At 43.8% G+C, this 26,263-nt stretch overlaps 1 protein-coding gene across 1 annotated transcript in view; it reads left to right on the plus strand.

Moving 5' to 3' along the window:
* Positions 1 to 26,263, plus strand: part of CFAP47 (cilia and flagella associated protein 47) — a 680,893-nt gene that overhangs the window by 9,733 nt on the left and 644,897 nt on the right. The window contains exons 2-3 of the mRNA XM_050936444.1: positions 1,057 to 1,208; positions 14,766 to 14,881. Coding sequence (XP_050792401.1) covers positions 1,057 to 1,208; positions 14,766 to 14,881 — 268 coding nt within the window. The remainder of the gene's footprint in view (positions 1 to 1,056; positions 1,209 to 14,765; positions 14,882 to 26,263) is intronic.

The following is a 26,263-nucleotide window of genomic DNA, read 5'->3' on the forward strand; positions in this document are numbered from 1 at the left end:
AAAACAGGGAGAGAACTGACAAGGTAGCCCGAGTGGGATTTGGGAGGAGGATAGTAGGGAAGGAAAAGGCCACTAAAAAAATTTCATAATAATGAGAGCCTTTTCGTTGGGCTGTCCACTGGGGTGGAGTGGGCGAGTGCACAGAGCTTACCCCCACGAGTTCTTACTCATCTGGCAGGTGAGGAGGCTAAGGAACATGGTGAGGGGGGAGGGTGGTTATACAAGGGCTGCAGCAGCACTCTGTGATCCTGCTGCCGTTCCTGAAGCTCCACCATACGCCGGAGCATGTCAGTTTGATCACGCAGCAGCCTCGGAGTTGCATCCCGCCACCGCTGATCTTCCTGCTGCCACCTCTCATCTCGAGCGTCCCGCCTGTCCTCACGTTGGTCCTTCCTGTCCTCACAGTCACTGGCATCTTTCCTGTACTTTGCTACAACGTCCTTCCACATTGATATTTTTGGGTCCTTCTCCCTTCTCAGGGTCTAATCTGACTCTCATTGAAGTCAATGGGAGACTTTCCATTGAGCTGAATCATCTCCTCATTGAATTACCGTACTGTATGCCTTTACAATTGTGCCTGCGTTTCCCAAGGAAAGCTAGAGTTAAACTGCTCTGATTCTTGGCACTGCTACTCATAAGATTCTGAATAGTAATGAGGAAACTGATTGAAGTCTTTGTAATTTTGCCTTTGTTGTTTGAGAAACAGCAGCAGAGGCAATGGAGGTGTCTGTCTGTAGAGTCAGAAAGATAGCAGTGCATTGGTTCACATTTGGTAGCTTATCTTCTTAAACATCAAGAGTAGAAATAACACACTGTTAAAAGAAAATTAATTTTTGCAGAAATTGACGGATCAATATTCTAGCTCATTGTATTATCAGGAAACATCCACTTCTTGCCAGTGGTGAATAGTGAGTGGAATTTTAAAGCTGTTGATCATAATATTAGTTACACAGGTAAACCCCAACATATTATGCTGAAAACAGGCCACTTGTATACGGAGATTTATATAAAAATATTTAAAAATTGATTTAAATATTGCTGTTTTTTTCATTGTAGTTTAAACTGATTGTGGAAAATCCAGATAAGCCTGTTGCATCTGGTCTTCAAGTTACAGCTACTGTGGAATATCATCCTGACAGTGAGGAGGACCTTCGAGATAGACTACTCCTTTTGGTAGATAAAGATGTAATTGAGATCCCTCTGATAGGGTATGCTATTTAAAAGTACATAAACTGCTAATTATATTTTCATTTTACTCAAAAGGCAAGTATGCTAATACGTTTAGCCATGTATAATGATGTAACTAATTTGTTATCTGAATTCTGAAAACAAATGGTGAATTTCTTTGTAAAGGTTAGTTTCTGATTTTTTTTTTTTTTTTAGAATGTCACACAGGTAGGATGTTCATTTTAGTGATATCACTTGATGTTAACAAAGGATTTAAATTTTGATCAAGTGTACTCAGTCTTCATATTTAAGAACCTGGAATGGTTTGGGCTTATATCTGTGCTCTAAATTTTTAGCCTATATTCATGATAAATGGCTTTCTCTGGGTCAGTTCCAATTATACAATTGGAAAGTACGGGATGGCCTTTTTCTTCCCTGAATGTACTCTCCTATTGAGTCAGTGATATGTAAGTCCTTATAATTATTGCACATATAGTTATGACTGCATTATAGTGAAGCATTTCCTCCTCAATTTTGTAAATATTAAAAAAATTTATAATAGAGTCTCGTACTATAGCATGATCTATATCAAATTGGAACCTTTGCTTTTGAAAAAAATAGCATCCATGGTCATAAACAACTGAAAACAATAGCTTTTATAAAATGATTACTAACATAAAAAATGACCTGAACAGGCAGTAATGGATTCCCTTTCAGAATAAGCAGTATTCAAATCATTAGATAAAAACCTCACTCTTCGAGAGTTCTCTCAAGAAGTAGGCAGGATATATGGATGCTTCATCCAGGCTATGCTTATCACAGCGCTTCTTCCTCTTTGCTTATCTGTCACTTCTCTCTACTCTTCACATTTGCTTCTCTCCCATTTAAAAATGTTTTCAATTTGATGTTATATGAGCATTAAAGCATGATAGAAATTGATTAATCGTCTTCCTTCAGGCTTCCAAATTCAGTGTAAATAAAGTTGTCACTTTTAGGAAGATGGTAGCCACCAACAGGCGACTCAGAAATGGCAATTTAAGTTAGAAATTGTATTTTCATTTGTAATTGTAAGTACTTTATGAGCAATGTTCCCAAAATTTAAAACTATGCATTAAAGAAATGGCCGCAGTTTTTTCTGAACTTACTCGTGCATTCTATCTTTAACCATATGAAAGAGTTTGGCCAAGTTTTTGCTAGTGAATAGGAAAAGCATTAGCTAAAGCATCCATACAGTAAATGAGGGCAAAATTCTTCAGTGTAGCACATTTCCCAGAATGGTCTCCAGATCTTACAGTTCATTTATTCAGACTAAGCAGGTAATTTTAGTTTCACATCTTCATCTGAGCCAAAAATTGCTTTGCTGTTACAGAACAGACTAAGAGCTAAATTATTGTTCTATTATCTGTTCCCAGACTCAGGTAGTCTACTGTCTTTTCTGTAATCAAGAGCTGTTTAATGTTGACCAAATTAAATGTGAACGCCAAAAATACTATTCTTTGGCTAATATTTCTTGACTGAATATAAAACAAACATTTCAAAGAGATGATCATTTCTGGTTAAGTCATGTATTTTGGATCCTGTTTTTAAATTGTAGCAGTCTGAACTTTGAGTTGCAAGTCAAGGAATGACTAAAATATTATGTGGTGGATGCTGAAACTACTATTTCTGTTTGTCCCACATCTGGATATCTTTTGAGTCTGTGTGAACCATTCACTGTAGTGGTTGCAGAATGGTCGCTATGCACATTCTTCTAAAGTAGGAAACAGTACATTGGTTGTCTAGGAAACAAATTGGATTTTTTCACCTGGCTGTTATTTTTCTTGCAGGTACAACCTCTTCCTGCTTGACGTTCTAGATATCCTTTTGCAAGGCAATACTACTACAGTAAAAGCTGTGTTATCTGGCACTTTACGAACTGGAAAGCTCTAGAAACTGGCATTTCTGATATCTCCCAATACAAATCTTCAATAGGGTTGCCAGATGTCCAGTTTTTGACTCGAATGCCCAGCAGGCTCTCTACCTGGCTATGTGTGGCTCCCTGGAAGTGGCAACCTGTCCCTGCTGCTCCTAGGCAGAAGAATGACCGGGGAGGCTCCGTGCGCTGCCTCTGCCCTGCCCTTCGTGCTGGCTCTGCTGGCTGGGAATAGCGGCTAGTGGAAGCTGCGGGGGTGGCACCTGTGGGCAGAGGCAGGTGCCGAGCCACCTGGCCACACCTTCACCTAGGAGCAGCAGGGACATGTCGCTGCGTGCTGTGACCCACTGAGGTGAGCGCCGTCTGTATCCAGCACCCAAAAGCCCTCCCATGCCCCAAGTTCCTACCCCAAGCTCCCTCCCACACCCAAACTCCTTCCTAGAGCCTGCATACCGTTCTGCACCCCAGCTCTGAGCCCCCTCCACACTCAAACTCTCTCCCTCCATTGGTAAATATAACTCTTAATTAACCAGAATTTTTGACTAACTGGCATCCCCCACACTTCCAACACTCCAGATAACAAAGCTTTTATTATAGTAACTTCTGGAAAGGAATCTAAGTATCATATATAAAACCCAGAGAATTTTTGTAATTTTTTTTTTCATTTTGAAGTTAAAAATTTAACTGCCTGCAGAAAAACTTTACAGAATAATGTGTACTACTCAGTGAATGTATCCCGGAAGAAGGAATAAAATTTTTGGTCTTTATTTTGAAAAAGTCTCTTTCTTCTCAAGGGTAATGTTGGTCTTGTTCTTTTGTTGACAAGTGATTTTTTTAATTGTTCCATTCAGCACTGCTGTATACTTCGTAAACTTATTTACGCAAATCTAGTCTGTAGTACAGGCCTGCACAACTCGTAAAGCGGAGAGGGCCACATTACTCCAAAGAAAACAGCTGAGGGCCGAAACCCCCCGGCCCCGTGGAAACACCACCCCCCCCAGCACCGCCCAGCCCTGCAGAAACAAACCCTCCTTCCCCAGCGCCGCCCCACCAAAACAGCTGTGGGCCAAAAAGGAAGGTTGGGGGTGGGAAAGTAATACTTGATTTTAAATCAACCAGGGACTCCTAGCTGAAGAAGTGGCTCGGAGCCCTCAGGGGCAAATTAAAGGGCCTGGGACTCCGGCAGCTGGGGGAACCCGGAGCTTTGCGGGGCTGGGACAGCGATTTAAAGGGCCCAGAGCTTCTGCCGCTGAGGGGAGCACGAGCCCTTTAGATCCCAGCACCAGCCCATCCGCTGGAGCCACGGCCGGGATTCAAAGGGCTCTGGGCTGCCCGCCACTGGGGGCAGCCCAGAGGCTTTTGAATCCCGGCCGCGGCTGGGATTTAAAGGGCTGTGGGCAGCCCAGAGCCCTTTGAATCCTGGCCGTGGCTGGGATTTAAAGGGCTCTGGGCTCCCTGTGGCTGTGGGAAGTTCAGAGCACTTTGAATCTCGGCTGCGGCTGAGATTCAAAGGGCTCTGGGCTACCCGTAGAGCGCCGTGTGCACGGGATTTAGAGTCCTTCTGTGGGCCGCACAGTGAGCCTCCGCGGGCCTTATGTTATGCAGGCCTGCTGTAGTACGTCATAAAGCAGAATGTGAGAGAATACTACATAGAGAGTTTTTTTCATTGTCTGCTTAGCAGAGCTAAAATTGTAAATATGAATGTGGCCCTGAGTAACATCCCATGGGATTGCTTCTGCTTCAAAATGAGATTTTGATTTTCAGCATTTCAGAGCATTGAAAGAAACATTCTAATGGAATCTCTGGTAACTAGGCTCTAAATATTTTGCATAAGATTATGAAAAGGACCTGGCAGTTGCTGGAGTACTTGATTTGTCACAGTTAAATGCCTATTGCCTGCCTTTAATAATTTATTTCCTTTGATGGTGGTTGAGTGAGAAACACCTTCACCATTGGTTTATCCCTGACCTGCTATATCTGAAGCAATTGAATGTATATATCTGTACAGACAATTTTTACTACTTGTGGTGTGATATGAAGAAGATTGATACAAGCTCCAAATCTAATCTGAGAGTTTTGGAGAAAAATTTAATCTGGAACAACCTTAAAAATTAATTTATGAAGAGAGGATTTTATATAATAAAATGAGAAAAATATGGGCTGGGTCAGATCATCTCCCTGGAGCCCTACCCTTCATGGCTGGCTAAATTTCTTAATAAAACAGTTTTAGTGAAGACTAGAATCTTCTGAAATATCACTCCTGGAAGCTTTTTTAATATATATTTATTTCAGGCAAACATTTAGTAAGAAAAATGTACCAGTGACTAAATCTTAAAATTTTTCTTGCATCTGAAGTTAAATATGAATGGGAGAGTGAACTTAGAAAGGAATGGAATTTCTGGTATTGTGTCAAAGAAACATTAATTCAGAGATTTTACTGGCCCTTTGATAAGGACCTTAAAGTTGTATCTTCTAAATACCAGTCCTCCAAATGTGACCTGAGCTGTGCCAATCATACTGGGTAATGTCCATCTTACATATTGCCATAGTGGTTTAGCAGGCCAAACTATGTGCTTGGCTACATCTGTGCAGCACCACAATCTCCAGATTATGCCTTCCACGACACAGGTATAATATTGTGAGTGCTTGTCAGGGGGTCGGTTTTTTTTTTTGTTCTCACAAAAGACTTCTATGTGAAAATATTTTTGGATTTTGTTGCAATTTCTTCATGAAGTTTTCAGGTTTTCTTAAAAACAAACGAACAAACCATTTACCCCTTCCCCCTAAATTTTTTGAAGAAAACAATTTCCCCCCACCCCAAGTTTTTGGCCAAAAATAAAATCTTTTTTTAATGAAAACCTGAAACAAATTCTTGGAAATTGGATAGTTCCTATGGAAACGCCCAATTTGACAAAACATTTTTTTTGCGGGGGGAAGAGGAAATGTTTTGAGTGAAATATTTTGACCAGATCTGTCAATGACCTTTAAGTGAGTTTGCTAAGGTGGCACTGGAAGCATAATCTGCAGCCTCATATAAGCAAAGTTACAGACATGTTCTTAACTGCTTTGTAGAATCCGGGCCTAAATATTTCTCTTTCTACACCATATATATTACTCTTGTAACTTTTGGAATTTTCTCATTGCCAGTTCCATGCAGATAACTTAAATTGTATTTAAATAAACCTAGATTCTAACCTTACATGAAAATTTCTGTCTAATACAATACGTGTGTAAAGATAAATAAGCATGAGATTGAAATTTACTTAATCTTCCTAGACCATTAACCTTCTCTTATTGAACTGTGTCCAACACTACCATTCCCCCAACTCATGTGTTGTCTTTATCAGGAGCGGCGCCAGGGTTTTTGGTGCCCTAGGCGGGAGTCCTTCCGCACTCCCGGTTGGCAGCAATTCGGTGGCGGTGGGGTCCTTCCGCGCTCCCGGTCTTCGGGGCACTTCAGTGTCGGGTCCCGGAGCGAGTGAAGAACCCACCGCAGAATTGCCGCCGAAGACCCGGAGCGCAGAAGGACCCCCCCCGCCACCGAATTGCCGCCGAAGACAGGGAGCACGGAAGGACCCCCTGCTGCCGAATTGCCGCCGAGGGCTGCAAAATGCCACCCTCCCAAATCCTGGTGCCCTAGGCAACTGCCTAGGTCACCTAAATGGAAGCGCCGGCCCTTGTCTTTATACCATTGTATTATGGGACTATACATGCGCTTAAATGCATTACGGTTTGAGGGCTTCAGCTATGTGAGAGTGCATAATTCTCAGGTAGCGTCAACAGTCATGGAAAGAAACGTTCCTAAATTGGAATTAATTACATAACCCTCTTGCCGTTACCCTAATCATCAGCCTTAACTGTTGGTGATATGGTGCATTCAGTTTTTACAATGATAAACATAAACAATTTATTAGATAGAGTTACATCAGGGATACATTTGGACCACCATTTTTTTTCTAATGGAGTTAAAGCAGGAGTGAATTTGGCCTAATAAGTCTTAATCAAATTTAAATGATTGGACTAGGAAACCTTATGCCCTAAACTAGACGAAGATGCGGGGCTTGTCTACACTTACATTTTATAGTGCTCTAACTTGCTGGCTCAGGGGGGTGAAAAATCACCCCCCTGAGCACAGCAAGTCTAAGCACTTTAAAGTGCTAATGTAGACAGGTTCCAAGCGCTGGGCACTAATCCCCTCGTGGAGGTGGATTACCAGGAGCCCTGGGAGAGCTCTCTCCCAGCAGTCGTGCACAACCACTCTCGTACTTCAAAGCGCTGCCGTGGGAACGTTCCCGTGGTAGTGCTTTGAAGTTTCCAGTGTAGGCATACCTGAAGCAGATGAACAGAAATTTGATTTGTTGTAAAACATTAACCACTTATTTGAATGATACAAAAGTCCTTTAGGAAGTAAGATGAACTATTCCTATCTTTTCAACAACTTGACCTTTCCATCATAAAACACACAGGAATTAATAGATAATCTTATCCCTTAAAGAATCTCTTCAGTGTCACAAAATATCTTCTGATTCATATACATTCCAGAAGAAGTGTAGCTAGTTCCTGAGTGGAATTAGACAAGATTCTAATGTCTTTCATATTTCTGAAGCAACTTCTTGGAAGAACTGTAGAATACTTAAAATATATTATAGATGTACTTTAAAGTTGTAAACAAGCTAACTCTCCCTGTATTTATTTCATGTCCTAATAGTCCAGTTTATTGCATCCTAGAATTTACTACTTTGACAGTTTCTCATGTTGCTAGGGAACAAGATATTTAAAAAAATGGTTTTGCAACATCCGTGAGAGCATTTTCTCAGGATGGATTTCCTGTCTTTCTCCAAATTGTACTAGCCTATACTTTTGTCTCTGTTTCCTTTAATTCAAAAAGTAAAAGGCACAGACCACGTTACATTTGTGACTTGATGTATCATGAGATGTAGCAAAGCAAAGTCCTCATTTTCGTGATATTGGTATGAAATTCTCTCTAATGCTATGCTGAGAATGAAAATAAAGTTATTCCTAAAAGTGGCTTTCTCACCTGCCAGTAGATGGGGAGAAACAACGTGGTAATAGAAACTATGAAAGGTAATATTGGGACAAGGACTAATCTCTTTCAGTTGTGTTGAATACCTTACCAATTAAGAAGCTACTTGGGGAGGAATCATCATTCTCAAAACATCAGACCTCCAGATTGTCAGTGAACATAATTATTCTCAAAACAGTGTTAACGCTGATACCTCTCCATACCACTGGTTAGAGCAGCAATGAAGAGAGCATGTTGGTGCAGAACTGGTATCCGTAAAACAAGTGACATCACTGCTGGGATTTGTTTGAGTAGTGGAATTATGAGAAATTTTACAGATAGATATATAGTTCTTCGAGTAGATGCAGCCCTATATTCCAATTAGGGTATATATGTGTGCCGAGACCGGAGAATTTTGCCTAGAAGTACACAAGGAGGGGTGAGATTCACACCTCGTGGCCATAGCCCCTCTCCTGGCTACAAGAGTCAACATTGCTCTGATCTCCTTCAGGCACATGCGGTACAAGGGAACTGGAGTTTGAGCTCTGTGTAGTCTCAACCTCACATTCTCTCATTAGTTCAGTTTTGCCCTCCAGTTATATATAATTAACAATACCCATAGTGTAGTTAGATTAGTGTTTAGTTGTATTTAGTTAGGTATTTCTGTATGATGCCCTTAGTGGGTTTAAATATTGTCCGCCTTGTGGGGGAGCAATCCCTAGCAACAATCTGCATGCACAGTGCTTGTTGTGCTTCGGTGAGGCCCACGTCAAGGAGCTGTGATTTATTTGTAGATCATTCAGGAAACAGACTCAAACGCCTAGGGACCTTCACCTAAAACATCACTTGTTTGAACAGGCCTCGTGACCTGTTTTGGCAACAAGGCCCTTGTCGAACTGGCAGTTGCCCTCCAGTTCCAAGAGAGGGGCCACCTCATGCTCTGGGCAGGCATCTCTCCAAGGAGATGGACGATTCATTCCCCATTAACTGCACTGAGGAAAAGGTTGCATAAATCCAGTCAAGACCATTCTAGGTCTCGTGGGGACTATGCTGCCTCCCTCAGGAAGAGAGTGGAACAGCACACAGTGTGGCTATGTGGAATGGCCTGGGTGCCTCTAACTGCTCCCCTGTGCCAAGTAGGGGGATTAGAAACCTTGTACCATCAACTCTGGTTCTGGCCCTTGGGTATCTATTGTGTCTCATAGTGACAACGGTGATGCCAGTACCGACTGTTTCTACATTGGCGGCATACCAAGAGGCTACATAACTCCCTGCTGTTCTGTTCCGACCTCTCCTTTGCTCCAGGACTTGGCCAGTGCTTTGTCATTTATAGCCCCATTGGCTGGACAGGCCCCTGAACCCTTGGGTCTGTTGGCACTGCTCCTCGATGCTCCCCTTTTGCAGTCTGTTGAAGAATGACCAGTACCAGGCGCAGTGCAAGGGACCTCTGCACTGGGAATCTCCTCAACACTGTTGCAGTCAATACTGTAGATGTTATTGTGGTGGCTTTTCAGTGCCCTCCAGTTGCTTCAGCACTGTCAGCTATTTTGGTACCTCTGCTGACTTTGGGGTTGACACCATTTCCGGCACTAGAACATTGTGTTGGCCGTACTTTTTCCATCATTGGCACTGGTCCCTGCTTCATTTTGGACAACTAGTGAGTCAGACCATTTACCCACTCCCTCAGGACTTGATCCTCTTTATCTATGGAAACCTATGGCTTCTCTATCAAGGTTGGGATCTTCCTCCTCTCGCTGTTCATGCTCAGCCTGCATCGGGGACTGTTTACGGAGCACTACCGCACCAGGATTGGCACTCATGGTCAGGATGGAGGCATTTCACCTGGCACCTACTGGCTACTAATGCCCTATCCTTATCAGTGGCCTTCATGGAATCTGTAGGACCCTCCTTGGTTGTGGAGGCGGCACACCCGGCAGATCAGTGGCAGGAACTGTGTACTGCAGATTCAGGCATCCAATGAGCCTTCCCTATGTGGAGCCAATGGAGCTGCTTCTTCCAGCTCCACCACTCTAGGAGCAGTGCCTGGCTCTTCCTTTCCTCTAATACCATAGGATTTCAAGGCCTATCAGGACCTTTTGTGGTGCGTGGCTGCTTCTCTGGGCTTTTAGGCAGAGTTTCTGCAGGAGAACATGGATAAGTTAGTTGACATCATACAGCTGTTTGCTCCTTGGAGAGTACCACTCCCTGTCAATGACATGCTCCTAGAGCCTGCAGTGGTCCTCTGGAACATTCTGGCTTCAGTACCACCTACTGCAATATGCATGCACAAACACTATTTTGTCTCAGTGCAGGGATTTGAGGGCCTGTACTTCAATTTGGCCCCAGACTCCCTAGTCGTAACTGCAGTGAACAATAGAGCTCAGCAGGGAAGGCTGAAGTCCACTTCTAAGGACAAAGACATCAAAAGGATGGACTTAATGGGCAAGAAGATTTACATCTCCTCCCTACAAATGTGGATCACGAACCAGCAGGCGTTGTGCAAATACAATTTTGTAAATTGGACTGCTATGTCTATGTTTGTGAACCAGCTGCCTAAAAAATCCAGAGAGGAATTTGGGCGTTTGCCACTAAACAGCATTTATTGACAAAGATGTCGTTGCAGTCTGAGCTGGATATTTGGATGCTTCAACCAGAGTTAAGTCTTCTGTGGTGATGAGGAGAAGAGCATCCTGGTTGCAGAATTTGGGCATTGCTCCCAGTGTTCAACAGGCCATACAAGGTTTGCCCTTTGATGACCGGGTATTGTTTTCAGATAAGACGGATGAGATCCTGCATACCTTTGTGGATTTTAGGGCCATTCTATGTTCCTTTGCGGTGCATGCATGGTCAGTGCAGCGGTGCTACTTAGGTGACCAACAGCAACAACAATACTGTCCACAATGCACCTTTGGACAGCCTTTTCCTCCCTTGTGACAGAGGGATAGCCCCAAAAAGGGGCGTAGGTGACAGAGGAGGAGAAGGCAGTCGGGTCTGGAGTTCAGCCAATTGACACGGCCTCCCTTGGCACCTCCAAGTGACAACTTTCATTTGTTGGTCCAGAGTCATGCTCTGGTCATCACTTCCCTTACCCTGCCTCCATTTGGGGACACTTCTACGATATCTGGGTCCTAAGTACCGTCAGATCAGGCTATATTATCTAGTTCCTCTCCACTCTTCTCCTCTATCCCTCTTCAGGGACTCTCCTCATGAGTTATCGCTCCTTGAGCAAGACGCTTCTTGCTGGCCTTGGGAGTGGTGGAGGACGTTCTTCTGGAACACCAGTGTCAGAGCTTCTCTTCTCAGTACTTCCTGGTTCCCAAACCAAAGGGAGGGTAAGATTTGTTCTCAACCTCCACAGTCTCCTCAGATACATCAGATACACAAGGTTCCATATGGTCATCTTGTCAACGATTCTCCCTGTTGACTCAGAATGACTGCTCTGAACTGTCAGGAGGCTTAATTCCATGTGGCAATTTCCCCAAGCTATGGAAGATTTCTCTGGTTCTTCATGACAAACCACCATTTTCAGTACACAGTTCTTCCCTTTGGGCTGTGTTCTGCCCCTGGGATTTCTACCAAATGTATGGTCAGAGTTGACAGCATACTTCATGAAGACAGAAGACATGAATTACCATCTGGATGCCTTGGTGCTCAGGTGCAGGTCCAAGGGAAGACGTCCTTTCTCACATGCATATCACACTGCACTTACAAAACTGTCTAGGTCTCATTCTAAACACAGGAAGGTCAACATTGGTCCCCACACAGAACAGTATCACTGGTAAGTTATCATTTTTGGTAGGGTGGAAGTGACTTCAACAAGTCATCAAGTCTAGCCCCCTGCACTATTGCAGGACAAAGTAAACCTACACCATCCCTGAGAGGTGTCTGTCCAATATATTCTTAAAAAACCTCCAGTGGTGGAGATTCTATGTTCTTAAAAAACCCTCTCTTGGAAGTTTATTCCAGGGTTTAACTATTCTTATAGTTAGAAAGTTTTCCCTAATATGTAACCTTAATTTCCATGGCTGCAGATTAAGCTCATTATTTCTTAACCTGCCTGCAGTGGATGTGGGAAAACAATTGTTCACAGTCCTCTTTATAACAGCACTTAGCCTCCAAATATGTTATCAGTCTTCTCCTGCCCTTCTTTTATCAGACTAAACATGACCAGTTTTGTTTGTTTGTTTGTTTGTTTTTAACCTTTCGTAGATCAGGGTTTTCTTGTCAGGGCTGTCTTGTCAGGGTTTTCTAAATCTTTTATCATTTTTGTTGCTCTCCTTTGGACTCTTTCCAATTTGTCCACATCTTTCCCAAAGTATGGCAGCTAAAATTGGGTTGGGTGAAATTGGGTTTCACCTGAGGCCTCACCAGTGCCAAGTAGCATGGGACAGTTACCTCCCATGTCTTACAACACTCCTGTTAACGCAACCCAGAATGACATTAGCCTTTTTTGCAGCTGCATCATGTTGTTAACTCATATTCAATTGATAGCCACTGAAGCACACAGCAGTATTACCACCTGCGCAGTTATTCCCCCTTTTATAGTTGTTTCATTTTTCCTTCCTAAGTGTAGTACTTTGCCCTTGTCTTTATTGAATTTCATCTTGTAGAATTCAGACCAAGTCTCCAATTTGTCAAGATGATTTTGAATTCTGATCATGTTCTCCAAAGTGCTTGTACCAGTTCCCAGCTTGGTGTCCTCTGCAATTTTTTAAGTACTCTGTCCACTCCATTATCCAAGTCATTAATGAAAATACTGAACAGCAGAGGACCCAGGACTGACCCCTGTGGGACTCCATTAGGTATGCCCACCCACTTTGACAGCAAACCATTTAAAACTACTCTTTGAGTACTTTCAATCAGTTATGATCCCACCTTATAGTAACTTCATCTAGACTACATTTCCCTAGGTTTTTTTTAATGAGAATGTCATGTGTGACTGTGTGAAAAGCCTTCCTAAAATGAAGATATATCAAGTCTATTGCTTCCCCACTAGGCCAGTAACCTTGTCCAAGAAGGAAACAAGGTTGGTTTGGCATGATTTGTTTTTGACAAATCCACTCTGGCTGTTCTGTCTTAACCTGTTATCCTCCAGGTACTTACACATGGATTCTTTAATAAATTGTTCCAGTATCTTTCCAGGTACTTAAGTTAGGCTGACTGATTTATAATTCCCCAGGTCCTCTTTGCTCTCCTTTTTAAAGAAAGGTACTATGTTTGCCCTTTTCCATTTTTCTGGGACTTCACCTGTCTTCCAAGAGTTCTCAGAGATCATTGCCAACAGTTATGAGATTGATTCAGCTTGTACTTTAAGTACTGTAGGATGAATTTCATTAAGCTCTGCCAATTTGAGTACATCTAATTTATCTAACTGTTCTTTTCCTATTTTGTCTTGCATTCCTTCCCCCTTGTTGTTAATATTAATTGTGTTAAGTATCTGGTCACCATTCACTAAAAGAAGTTAAGACTGAAGCAAAATAGATGAGGTTTTTAAGGTCTTTCTTTATGTTATTAGCTCTGCTCAGAGGTGACAGTGGGCCGGTACAGTGTACTGGTAAGAAGTGGCTGCCAGTACCGGCCTGTACACAGCTGTGGCAGCACTTTAACATCACTGCCCCTCTCCCCGCAGGGCTGCCAATGGCAGAGGCCAAAGGGTCAACTGCCCTCAGGCCTGTCAATTTAAAAGGGCCCAGGGCTCCTAGCCACAGCTACCACGGCAGCAGCCCGGAGCCCTGACTGGTGTGGGCTGGGCAGCGTGGAAGGGCTGGCTGGGGGAGGCTGACCCTGAGCCCCGCCCCTTCAGTTTAAGGCTCCACCCCTTCCAGGGGCCTGGAGCTGGGCCCCCATACTAGTAAATATTTTATCTTACTTTCACCCCTGGCTCTCCTTCATTAAGTAGAGGTCCTAAGTTTCCTTTGTCTTTCTCTTGTTTCTAATATACTTAAAGAACTTCTTCTTCTTGCCTTTTACCTCCCTTGCTAGGTGTAACTCGAGGTTGGCAAGCTCTGGCATGCGTCTTGCCAGGGTAAGGGTTGGGTCAGGGTTGGTGCAGTGCCTATTTCAATGGAGCCCTGATCTTGATTGAGGCCTCTTGGCGAAACAAATAGTTTTAACTCAATTTCACCAGAGTCTTTTATTACAGCTAATGTTTTTGAAACTACATGATGCATGCTCATAAATAAAGATCACTGAGTGCCATAAGTTTTGTTGCACTAGGGTGTGAACATCTGGATAAATATTAGTTTGAAATGTGGTGTATGTTTATCTTAGTCAGTCATTTTAGTCAATTTTATGCTGGAATTAACCCAAAATGAGTGAAAGCTTTTCTGAGAATTTATATTGGGTTTTGTGCCATAACACAGGAACTGAAACATAATATATAGTTGCATTCCATTTTAGCTCATTGACTGGAATTAAATTGTTTTAAAGTTACAGTAATATAAAAATAAATAAACGGAATAGCAGTTTAATAAGTAGGCATTTTTATGTCTTCCATGTATTCATAATACTGCTGAAGTGAGTTGCATAAATAATTGTGTTAATGGAATTTGGAGGAAAGCAGATTTTTTCCCCCCAATGCATTGTTCAAATATATTCCTTTTAAAAACCACAAAATAGCTTGAAGTTCTGGGAAAAAATAATTAAAATATCTTTTCTCTGCAGATTAATTCCATGCTGTTATCTGGAAATTGAGCCGGAGATTAATTTTGGCACAGTGATTGCAAACAGTAAAGTAATTAGTAAAGAGATTAGTATTACTAACCATGGATCATCTCCAGGTAAATGTCACTATACAGTAAATTACCAAAAGGTTTTATTTTTCTTTAAAAATGTAGTTTTTTGTGCAAGTTATCACTTCAGCCATAAAGGAATTTAAGATCTTATGCAGGAGAAAATAAGGCTTTTATTTGAACAGGACTGTGAGTGCACAATTGCTCATTTTGTAAAAGTCCCCCCAGACTCTTAAGCTCAGTAGTGAGTTGTCGTGGAACTGCTCAAGGAAGGAGAGCTCATGTAAAACTTCTGGCAGCTGTAAGACTTCTGATTATTCAAAAATACATTTGTAGTAGTGTTCTATTCTTGAGTCTAGGCTGAGGCCTGGTCTACTTTATACAGTTAAGCTGCCTTACATCGACCTACGTTGACCTAATTATGTCAGTGTGGTCACTACAGTCTTGTCCCACCAATTTGTATGTGCCCTACTACATTGTTGTAAAGTGGAGTTATTATGTGAGGCATAGGGCCTATGTCGTAGTTAGGGAGACGCAGTGTCTTCGCAGACACTGCGTTATTTACATTTGCTGTTGGCTGTCTTGTCAATTTCATGGAGCCACAAAATTGACAAGAAAGCCCAACTCTACAGCCAGGTCCTGCTGGATCTCTGCTCCAAGCCTGGCTGCCACCCAGGCTCAGAGCTTGGGCTGCCACCTGGACTCCCCACTTCGCGCTGGAAGCCCGGCTCTATGCTTCCTGCTGGGAGCACGGCAGCTGACCAGATTCCAGGTGTGGATCTCCCTGCTGGAGGTAAGAAGCCCTAGATGGCTGCCTTCCGGCTGGGAGCAGGGAGACAAGAAGCCTGGGGGGCAGCTGTGCTCCCTATTGAGATCTGTGCAGAGCTGAGTCGTACCTCTCAATCCTCCATACTGCCCCTTTTCAGTCAGTGGAAGCACTCCTGGTGAGGATGTGCACTATTAACCCAAGGAGGTTAGTGTGTAGACATCAGTCATCTCAGTAATTACTGTGGCGGATGTTAGTCAGCCTAACATAGGTTGTAGCATAGGCATGCCCTGAGAGACTGCATTAGAAATCACTGGATGCCATCTCCTTTCATTAGGCAGAATAGCTCACATATAACTGCTTTTATTACCTTTACCGAAGTCGGTGATCCCAGTCCCTTCCCATTGGCAAGACATGTTGCTCTAAAACTTGGTAGGAATCGCAGTGGCAAAATCCACCAGGATGAGGGACAGGTCATGCCTGTTATCACAGAATAAGTAGAGCAACTGTCTGTTCCATCTAGACGGTTTTCAGCGGGTCAGCATAGCTCTTGAGATCTCACAAATTGAGAAGTGTGGTGTTTCTGAGCAGGTGTCTCAAGTCCCTCAGCCTCTTGGAAGGAACCTTCTTAAGTGTATGTACCCTTCAGGAGAAAATTCTGATCTGGTATGAAAAGGCTTGTATGGAATCTTTTAAGTGATCCCATATAAATAGACTTGGCAGAACTGAATTTTTATTTATGTATTTTTATAATTTGGACACACAATATAGATATTTATTTTTAAGCTTTTTCAACTTTTATCAGTTTAAATTTTCACAGTTAAGGGAGTTGCGTGGGGCTAAGTCTGGGTGTGTGTGTCAGATAATTTAATAATAGTTGAGATTCAAAAAGTTAAAGCTTTATAACTGTTAAAACAAATTTGTCAGCATCACATGTTAAAATATACAAAGTAAACGTCCTTATCAACCTCTAATAAGCAACATTTTTCTTACTTTGACTATCTGTACATTTTTATTTATTATTGATGGAAATTTTTTTTTGTTTTTGGGTTCACCGTGAAATTGACATTCACCAACATTTACCCGTACAAATCTAATCCTTCCAATCCTACATATAAATTATTTGACTACATTTTTTCACTTGTCAAGGTTATAGGCATTTTCTTCCAGAAATCGTTTGACATCTATTCTGGGTTTCAGGGAACAAACTTAAGGTATATAATTTTTGTCTGGCCCTTGGTCATGTGCGACTTAATACATTTGGAAATGCTCACTAAAAACTCCTTGGTTTAAAGCATATTAAGGTGACCCTGACTAAGCTGATGGAATCTCCTTTGGAGCCATTTGATACCTGTGAGCTCAAGTTTCTTATGTAGAAGGTCATTTTTTTATGGCAGTAACTTTAGCTCATAAAATGAATAACTTTCAGGCTCCAGTGAACGATCCACTTTTATATTCCCTTTTTTTAAGGATAAAGTGATGATATGAGTGTGTATACCAAATTCATTCCAAATTTCTTCCTTCAAAATTCAGCTTTAGTTAATCATCCTACCATTATTTTATCCCAAGCCTGTAAGCCCATCCTGGTGAAGCTGTTCTTTGTAGCAGTGTCAAATTTTCTATAGATGTTTATCTAATATGGATTAAAATCCACCTGTGTTTTTGTTGTTGTTGTTTGTTTGTTGTTCTTGTCTTACACAAAAATAACAGGGAATGTTGTTGCCAAGAGAGCCATATGAGAATGGCTATTTAATTGCAGGTCTCATTGTTTAAAAGCTAGCAGGCCTACAACTCAAGGATCACATCAAAATCCTGTTTGATATGAGGGAAGCTTGCTGTGGCTGAAAACTTCTGATACATCTGCAGGAGGTTTTTGAGGCAGCCATGTTCACATACATGCAAACATCTACTAAGCACTAGTGCTCAGATTTTGCTTGTGTTATAAAAAATCTTTTTTGCTATAAGGTATCAAAACTGTTGCACGCTTCAGTAGTTTTAGAATTTTTTGTCTTCACTTTTTATTCCAGATGTTAGGGGGGTGTGTGTGTGTGTGTGTGTGTGTGTGTGTGTGTGTGTGTGTGTGTGTGTGTGTGTGTGTGTGTGTGTGTGTGTGTGTATACAGGGCCGGCACCAGCATTCCAAGCGGGTGCTTGGGGCGGCAGTTTGCAAGGGGCACCAGTCCCTGTTGTTTTGCCCCCAAGCAGCGCGCTGAATTGCCACTGTGGACAGCGGGGGCAGTCCATGTGCCCTTAGGGCAGCAGGTGTGTTTCCGTGGTGGCTGCAATTCGGCAGCAGCTTCTATGGGCAGGTCCAGACTAGAGCTTTAAATCGATTTTAAGAGCTCTAAATCGATTTAAAGCTGTAACCGTCCACACTACAGAGTGCATAAAATCGATTTTAAGGGTCCCTAAAATCGATCTTGGAACTCCATCTAAACGAGAGGAGTAACCCCAAAATCGATTTCTTAAAATTGATTTTTTGATAGTGTGGACGGACTTATCGAAGTTAATGGCCTCCGGGACGTATGCCACAGTGCTCTAGTGGCCGCTCTACACAGGTAAAGGTACTCTACTGCTGGCCAGGTAAACAGGAAAAGCCCCGGGAACTTTGAAATTCCATTTCCTGCTTGCACAGCGTGGAGCTCTCAGCAACAGAGAGTAGAATGCAGTCTCCTGAAAATAGGAAAAGAGCTCCAGCATGGAGCACACAGGAGTTACTCGATCTGATAGCTGTATGGGGAGAAGAGTCAGTGCTTTCAGAACTGCGCTCGAGCAGACGAAATGAGAAAACCTTTGAAAAAATTTCTAATGCCATGCGGGAGAGGGGACATACCAGGGACTCGTTACAGTGCCGAGTGAAAGTGAAAGAGCTCAGACAGGCATATCAGAAGACCAAAGCAGCAAAGGGCAGGTCAGGCTCTGCCCCCAAAACATGCCGGTTCTACGACGAGCTTAACGCAATATTGGGGAACAGCGCAACGACGAACCCCCCCTTGTCTGTGGATTCAGAGGTGAGCGTCGTGATTCCTGCCACTACGGAAGATTTATTTGATGGCGATGATCAGTATGATGAGGACCAAGAGGAGGAGGCTCCAGCAGAGAGCACAGAGCATTTTATCCCCCCAAACAGCCAGGATCTTTTCCTCACCCTTACTGAGGTTCCCTGCCAGCCATTTCAAGGCAGTACTCCAGAAAATGAAGCTGAGGGACCGTCCTCTGGTGAGTGTAATTTCTTTTAATAAAAGCTTCGGTTTAATGTAAGCCTTTTTTACTGGGTGCTTCAAATCACTACCTGTACTTAGAGTCACTGACCAAGTAGATTAAAAACCTTTCCTAAAACAGTGACCCATGAGGTGGTTTTTAGAAAAGTCTCCATTGTAACAGGGCGGATTCATCCTGCTTGTTCGGGGAACGCGAGAGCAAACCGGGGAAGGAGACCAGCTTCGCCGCGGTTTGCTCTCGTGTTCCCCGAACCACCCAGCAAACCGCAGGGAAGGAGACCTGCTTGTTCGGGGAACGCGAGAGCAAATCGGGGAAGGAGACCAGCTTCGCCGCGGTTTGCTCTCGCGTTCCCCGAACCACCCAGCAAACCGCAGGGAAGGAGACCTGCTTGTTCGGGGAACGCGAGAGCAAACCGGGGAAGGAGACCAGCTTCGCCGCGGTTTGCTCTCGCGTTCCCCGAACCACCCAGCAAACCGCAGGGAAGGAGACCTGCTTGTTCGGGGAACGCGAGAGCAAACCGGGGAAGGAGACCAGTTTGATTACCAGTACAATCTACTACAGGGATTACTAGCCATTATTAACTTACCATTTTCTCCGGACACGGTCTGTGTGCTCCCCTGACCTGCGTCTGAGCAGAAATCTCTGTCCTCAGCCACAAGCAATAAGTATTAAAGGAATCCTAAGGCGACCTTGTGGTAAAGTAACATGTTCAAGGTTCGGTAACAGGCACAGGTCAGTGAGGAGAAAGACTGTATGCATTGTTGTGTGAAATGTGTCTCTTATGATTCTTTTATCACTCTTTCCAATCCCCACTCCCCCACACACAGCTGCACATTTCTCCAGCCTCCCTCTCGCTTCTCCTCTATGTGGGGGGGGGGTATCATAAGAAGACTGAGGAAAAGGAGGACGCGTGAGGACATGTTCACTGAAATTATGGCAGTAACCCGTACAGAGAGAGCTCAGCAGGGGGACTGGAAACAATTGGTCGCAAAGTACAGGGAGGCTGCCAGTCAACGCGAAGACAGGAGGGACCAACGCGAAGACAGGAGGGATGCCAAAAATGATGTCAGGTGGCAGGAAGATTAGGGTTTTTGACTTCTCGAGGGCTAATTTTAAAGAGTTAAGGAAATTAGTTAGGGAAGTGGATTGGACGGAGGAATTAGTGGATTTAAATGTGGAGGAGGCCTGGAATTACTTTAAGTCGCAGCTGCGGAGACTGTCGGAAGCCTGCATCCCGAGAAAGGGGAAAAGAACCATGGGCGGGAGTTGCAGGCCAAACTGGATGAGCAAGCAACTCAGAGAGGGGATTAGACAAAAGCGGAAAGCTTACAGGGAGTGGAAGGAAGGCAGGATCAGTAAAGAAAGCTACCTTGCTGAGGTCAGAACATGTAGGGATAAGGTGAGGAAGGCTAAAAGCCGCATTGAACTGGAACTTGCAAAGGGAATCAAAACCAATAGTAAAAGGTTCTACAGCCACATAAATAAGAAGAAAACAAAGAAAGAAGAAGTGGGGCCGCTATACACTGAGGATGGAATGGAGGTTAAGGATAACCTAGGCATGGCCCAACATCTAAACAAGTACTTTGCCTCGGTTTTTAATAAGACTAGTGAGGAACCTTGCGATGATGGAGGGATGATAAACGGGAATGTGGATATGGAAGTGGATATTACTGCAACTGAGGTAGAGGCCGTACTTGAACAGCTCGATGGGTCGAAGTCGGAGGGCCCGGACAATCTCCACCCGAGGATATTAAAGGAACTGGCGCGTGAAATTGCGAGCCCGTTAGCGAGAATTTTTAAGCAATCGATAATCTCGGGGGTTGTGCCGTATGACTGGAGGATTGCTAATGTAGTTCCTATTTTTAAGAAAGGAAAAAAGAGTGATCCGGGTAATTATAGGCCTGTTAGCTTGACGTCTGTAGTATGTAAGGTCTTGGAAAAAATTTTAAGAGAGAAAGTAGTTAAGGACATAGAGGTCAATGGTAATTGTGACAAATTGCAACACGGATTTACTAAAGGTAGATCGTGCCAAACCAATCTGATCTCCTTCTTTGAGAAGGTGACGGATTACTTAGATAAAGGAAATGCGGTAGATATAATTTACCTAGATTTCAGTAAGGCGTTCGACACGGTTCCGCACGGGGAGCTGTTAGTTAAATTGGAAAAGCTGGGAGTGAATATGAAAGTTGTAAGGTGGATAAGGAACTGGTTAAAGGGGAGACTCCAGAGGGTCGTATTGAAAGGTGAACTGTCGGACTGGAAGGAGGTCACCAGTGGAGTCCCTCAAGGATCGGTTTTGGGACCGATCTTATTTAACCTTTTTATTACTGACCTTGGCACAAAGAGCGGGAATGTGCTAATAAAGTTCGCGGATGACACGAAGCTGGGGGGTATTGCTAACACGGAGAAGGACAGGGATGCTATTCAAGAAGATCTGAACCACCTTGTAAACTGGAGTAATAGAAATAGGATGAAATACAATAGTGAGAAGTGCAAGGTCATGCATTTAGGAACTAATAATAAGAATTTTGGATATACGTTGGGGGCGCATCAGTTGGAAGCGACGGAAGAAGAGAAGGACCTTGGGGTACTGGTTGATAGCAGGATGACTATGAGTCGCCAATGTGATACGGCTGTTAAAAAAGCAAATGCGATTTTGGGATGCATCAGGCGGGGTATTTCCTGCAAGGATAAGGAGGTGTTAGTACCGTTGTATACGGCGTTGGTGAGACCCCATCTGGAATACTGTGTGCAGTTCTGGTGTCCCATGTTCAAGAAGGATGAATTCAAACTGGAACAGGTTCAGAGACGGGCTACGAGGATGATCCGAGGAATGGAAAAACTGCCTTATGAAAGGAGACTCAAAGAGCTTGGCTTGTTTAGCCTGGCCAAAAGAAGGCTGAGGGGGGATATGCTCGCCCTATATAAATATATCAAGGGGGTTAACGTTAGGGAGGGAGAGGAATTATTTAAGTTTAGTACTAATGTAACCACGAGGACGAATGGGTATAAACTGGATATTAGGAAGTTTAGGCTTGAAATTAGACGAAGGTTTCTGACCATTAGGGGAGTGAAGTTCTGGAATAGCCTTCCGAGGGAAGTAGTAGGGGCAAAAGACTTTCCTGGCTTTAAGACAAAGCTTGATAAGTATATGGAGGGGATGTTATGATAGGATCGTTAATTTGGGCAATTGATCTTGAATTACCACCAGACAGGTCTGCTCAATGGTCTGCGGGGAGATGTTGCATGCGATGGGTACTGAGTTGCTGCGGAGAACTCCTTCTTGGGTGCTGGCTGGTGACTCTTGCCCACATGCTCAGGGTTTAGCTGATCGCCATATTTGGGGTCGGGAAGGAATTTTCCTCCAGGGCAGATTGGCAGGTGCCCTGGAGGTTTTTCGCCTTCCCCTGCAGCGTGGGGCACGGGTCGCTTGCTGGTGGTGTCTCTGCAGCTTGAGGTCTTCAAACCATTTTTGAGGATTTCAAAAACTCAATCCTGGGATAGGGGTTGTATAAAATTGGATGGGTGGGGTTCTGTGGCCTGCCTTGTGCAGGAGGTCAGACTAGATGATCAGATTGGTCCCTTCTGACCTATGAGTCTATGAGTCTATGAGTCTATAAGATCAGCGCTGGCGAGCAGCAACTCTGGATCTTCTTCGTGATCAGACTGACATCCTCCGCGATATGCTGCAAGAGCTCCGTGGTTTCAGAATGCCCCTACAGCCCGTGTATAACCTCCCTCAGTACTCACCCTGTCCCACACCTTCCAGAACCAGGCGTGTAAGAACGCGTGGGGGAAGGCTCTCTGCACCAGCCCCCTCCACCGCTGCGGACACTCCAACCAGAAGGCTTTCATTAAATTGAAAAGCCCTTTGTGTCCTGTTTTTTCCCTCCTCTAATGATCCAAACTTCTCCCATGGCACCTTTGCCTATTTTTACTCTCAGGTCATGCTATTAAGGCAGTGTGACTGTAGTTTGGTAATGAAGTAAAGCAAGCAGCTTTGGAAAGCTGCACGGAAGCTAGTTATCAGCATCAGGATTTGACAATTGGGGATATGGGTAATAAAGGGAAAACAAAGAAAGCAGCCATACCGTAACCTGGTCCATGAGAATTCTTGTTCTGTCTTCTCTGATGCACTTTCTTCTTTCAAACCTCCCTCCCCCTTCCTCCAAACCTCCCTCGCTCCATCCCCCATAGAACGCTGAGTTATGAAATTTCATGCACAGTATTGTAACAACAAGCATGATGCTTGATTGATGAAAGGGTCTGATTTTAAATAAAGAACACAATTCTTGTAACAAATAGTAGTAACTTTATTTTCAATAAAAAAGCAGTTAAGGAAGGTTGCAGGTACAGTGCCTAGCAGCAGACGGAAGCAGCTAATGGTGGAGGTAGGTAATAATTGGGAAATACAGAATTATATGTTTTCCAATGGACAGCTCTCGCAAGTAACCTAAGCAAGCAATTGAGGAATGCTGCAGGCAAAGTATCTTGCAGCAGCAACACCGCATAGACGGGGAGGGCAGCAATCAATTGAAAGGAAAATCAGCATTCAAACTGTACCCTGGCCCACGAGGAAGCTACTTTTCAGTGCTTCTCTGATGCGCACAGCATCCTGGTGAGATCTTCTAATTGCCCTGGTGTCTGGCTGCGCATAATCAGCGGCCAGGTGGTTTACCTCAGTCTCCCACCCCGCTATAAAGGCCTCCCCCTTGCTCTCACAGAGATTGTGGAGCACACAGCAAGCAGCAATGACAAAGGGGATATTGGTTTGGCTAAGATCTGAGCGAGTAAGAAGCGTTCGCCATCTCGCCTTAAGCCTGCCAAATGCACATTCTACCACCATTCTGCACTTGCTCAGCCTGTAATTAAACAACTCCTGAGCACTGTCAAGGCTGCCTGTGTATGGCTTCATTAGCCAGGGCATCAAGGGGTAGGCTGGGTCCCCAAGAATAACTATAGGCATTTGGACATCTCCAACTGTTATTCTCTGGTCAGGGAAGTAGGTCCCTTGCTGCAGCCGTTTAAACAGTGTAGTGCTCCTGAAGACACGTGCGTCGTGAACCCTTCCTGGCCATCCCACGTGGATGTTGGTGAAACGTCCCTTGTGATCCACCAGGGCTTGCAGAACCATCGAAAAGTACCCCTTGCGGTTTATGTAGTGGGCACCCTGGTGTTCCGGTGCCAAAATAGGGATATGGGTTCCATCTATGGCCCCCCCACAGTTAGGGAATCCCATTGCAGCAAAGCCATCCACAATGGCCTGCACGTTTCCCAGAGTCACAACCTTTCGAAGCAGCAGCTTAATGATTGCTTTGGATACTTCCAGCACAGCAGCCCCCACAGTAGATTTGCCCACTCCAAATTGATTACCGACTGACCGGTAGCTGTCTGGCGTTGCAAGCTTCCATATGGCTATTGCCACTCGCTTTTCCACTGTGAGGGCTGGTCTCATCCTGGTATTATGCCGCTTCAGGACAGGAGAAAGCGAGTCACAAAGTTCAAAGAAAGTGCTCTTACGCATGCGAAAGTTCCGCAGCCACTGCGAATCGTCCCACACCTGCAGGACTATGCGGTCCCACCAGTCAGTGCTTGTTTCCCGTGCCCAAAAGCGGCACGGAATGGGTAGAACCTCACCCATAACCGTCAGGAGCTCCAACGTGCAGGGGCCCGGGGTGTCAGAAAACTCGTTCTCCAGTTCGTCATCGCTGTCGTCCCCGCATTCAGGCATTCTCTCTTGCATTTCTGCATCATGGGTCAGCAGTGATAGAACGAGAATGCGTGAATTATTTACAGTATTCGCTATCAAGGACAAGAGCAGACCTGGATCCATGCTTGCTGCAAAATGGCGTTTCCCTCACTGCAGCCAGTAAAAACAGCGCGAACTGACTGTGTGCCGTTTACAGGAAGGGGGGGGGTGAAGCTGTACCAAGAACCACCCAGGACGGGGACTTTGATCCCATCATGCACTGGGCTAGTAACCCATAATTCCAAAGGGCAGGGACCCGTGCAGGAACTGTGGGATAGGTACCCAGAGTGCAACGCTCAAGCAAAAGATGGACGCCAGGGAAAATGGATGCTCAACATCGATGTAAGTACCTCTAGTGTGGATGCACAAAATCGATTTTATAAAACCTGCTTTATAAAATCGATTTTAAGCACATCGATTTTAGGCTGTAGTCTGGACGTGGGCTATGTTTAGCTGTCCGTGGTGGCTTCAGCTAAACATAGATGCTACCGGGGAAACGTGCCTGCTGCCCTAAGGGCACACGGACTGCCCCCGCTGTCCACAGTGGCAATTCAGCACGCTGCTTGGGGCGGTGAAAACTGTAGAGCCAGCTGTGTGTGTGTGTGTGTATGTATATTTTATATATATTATAAAAAAAATGGATATATGGTATTAACAACGAGAACAAAAATATTTGTATATACTGTTTACTTTGTGAAAAGTTTCCGTTATAATCTTCTGTTTTCCCTAGAATCTAATACTCAACTCTGAGAAAAGTCAGTGGTGATCCATGGAATAGTATAAATCTTCTATTATACAAAGCAGTTTGTTATATAACAAAAATATTTTGTGATAGGCATATTCAACTTGTTCTAAGTGTCTACTGAAATTTGTATTTGGTTCTGTTTTTGTAGAGATGTGTCTACAGCAGTTTAATCTTCTAAACTGGGAAATCTGCCACTGCTGTAAATTGCTTACCTGTTTTTTAAATATATAAATAATTTGGCTGAGGTAACTTCCAGTTAGGGGTAAATAGCCTTTCCTTTGTACTTCTCACTACAATGTTGACAAATACTCTTTAGGGGAGATGTTAGTGTCTTCCTTTCCTGTTAGCATCATTACTAAGTAGAATGTTTAGTGCTAGCAGCTCTTCACCGGACACTTTGAGTGTACACAGATTTCATATATATATATATTTTTATTTCTTCTACGAGGTTGGAACTTGATGTGTAACGTGCAGTTTTTGAAACTGGCTATTACTAATAAATAATAATTTATCTCCTAGAACAGAAGTAGTTGTATGAGAAGTACTGATCCTTTACCTGTCATAAGCATATGTATAATTCACCTGGAGTGAAGTTGAGCCTGGTGCAGAAGAACCCTATATAGCCTTCTTCACCATTTAAGCCCTATGATGCAGAATGGGCTGCTGATGCATATGGAGGTGGCTTTGTATATTCCCATGCAAAGGATAGTATTGAGGGCTGATAGGGGATGGACCGCTGAATCCATGATTATGTGGGCCCAGTGGACTTTATACTCCCTGCAAGTAATGTTGAGGGGCAGTATCCAGACACTGGAGTTCTGTCAGCGGGAGAGGGACTGCATCTTGGCCTCTGAATGAGGGAGTAGGTTACATGTGTCCTGACTCCATGCTGTTAATCAACATAAAACTTGAGTACTCAAGCTTTATTTTGTTTCTGCATCTTGTTAAA

The sequence above is a fragment of the Gopherus flavomarginatus genome, chromosome 1 (assembly GCF_025201925.1).
Source record: "Gopherus flavomarginatus isolate rGopFla2 chromosome 1, rGopFla2.mat.asm, whole genome shotgun sequence".
Lineage (NCBI taxonomy): Eukaryota > Metazoa > Chordata > Testudines > Testudinidae > Gopherus > Gopherus flavomarginatus.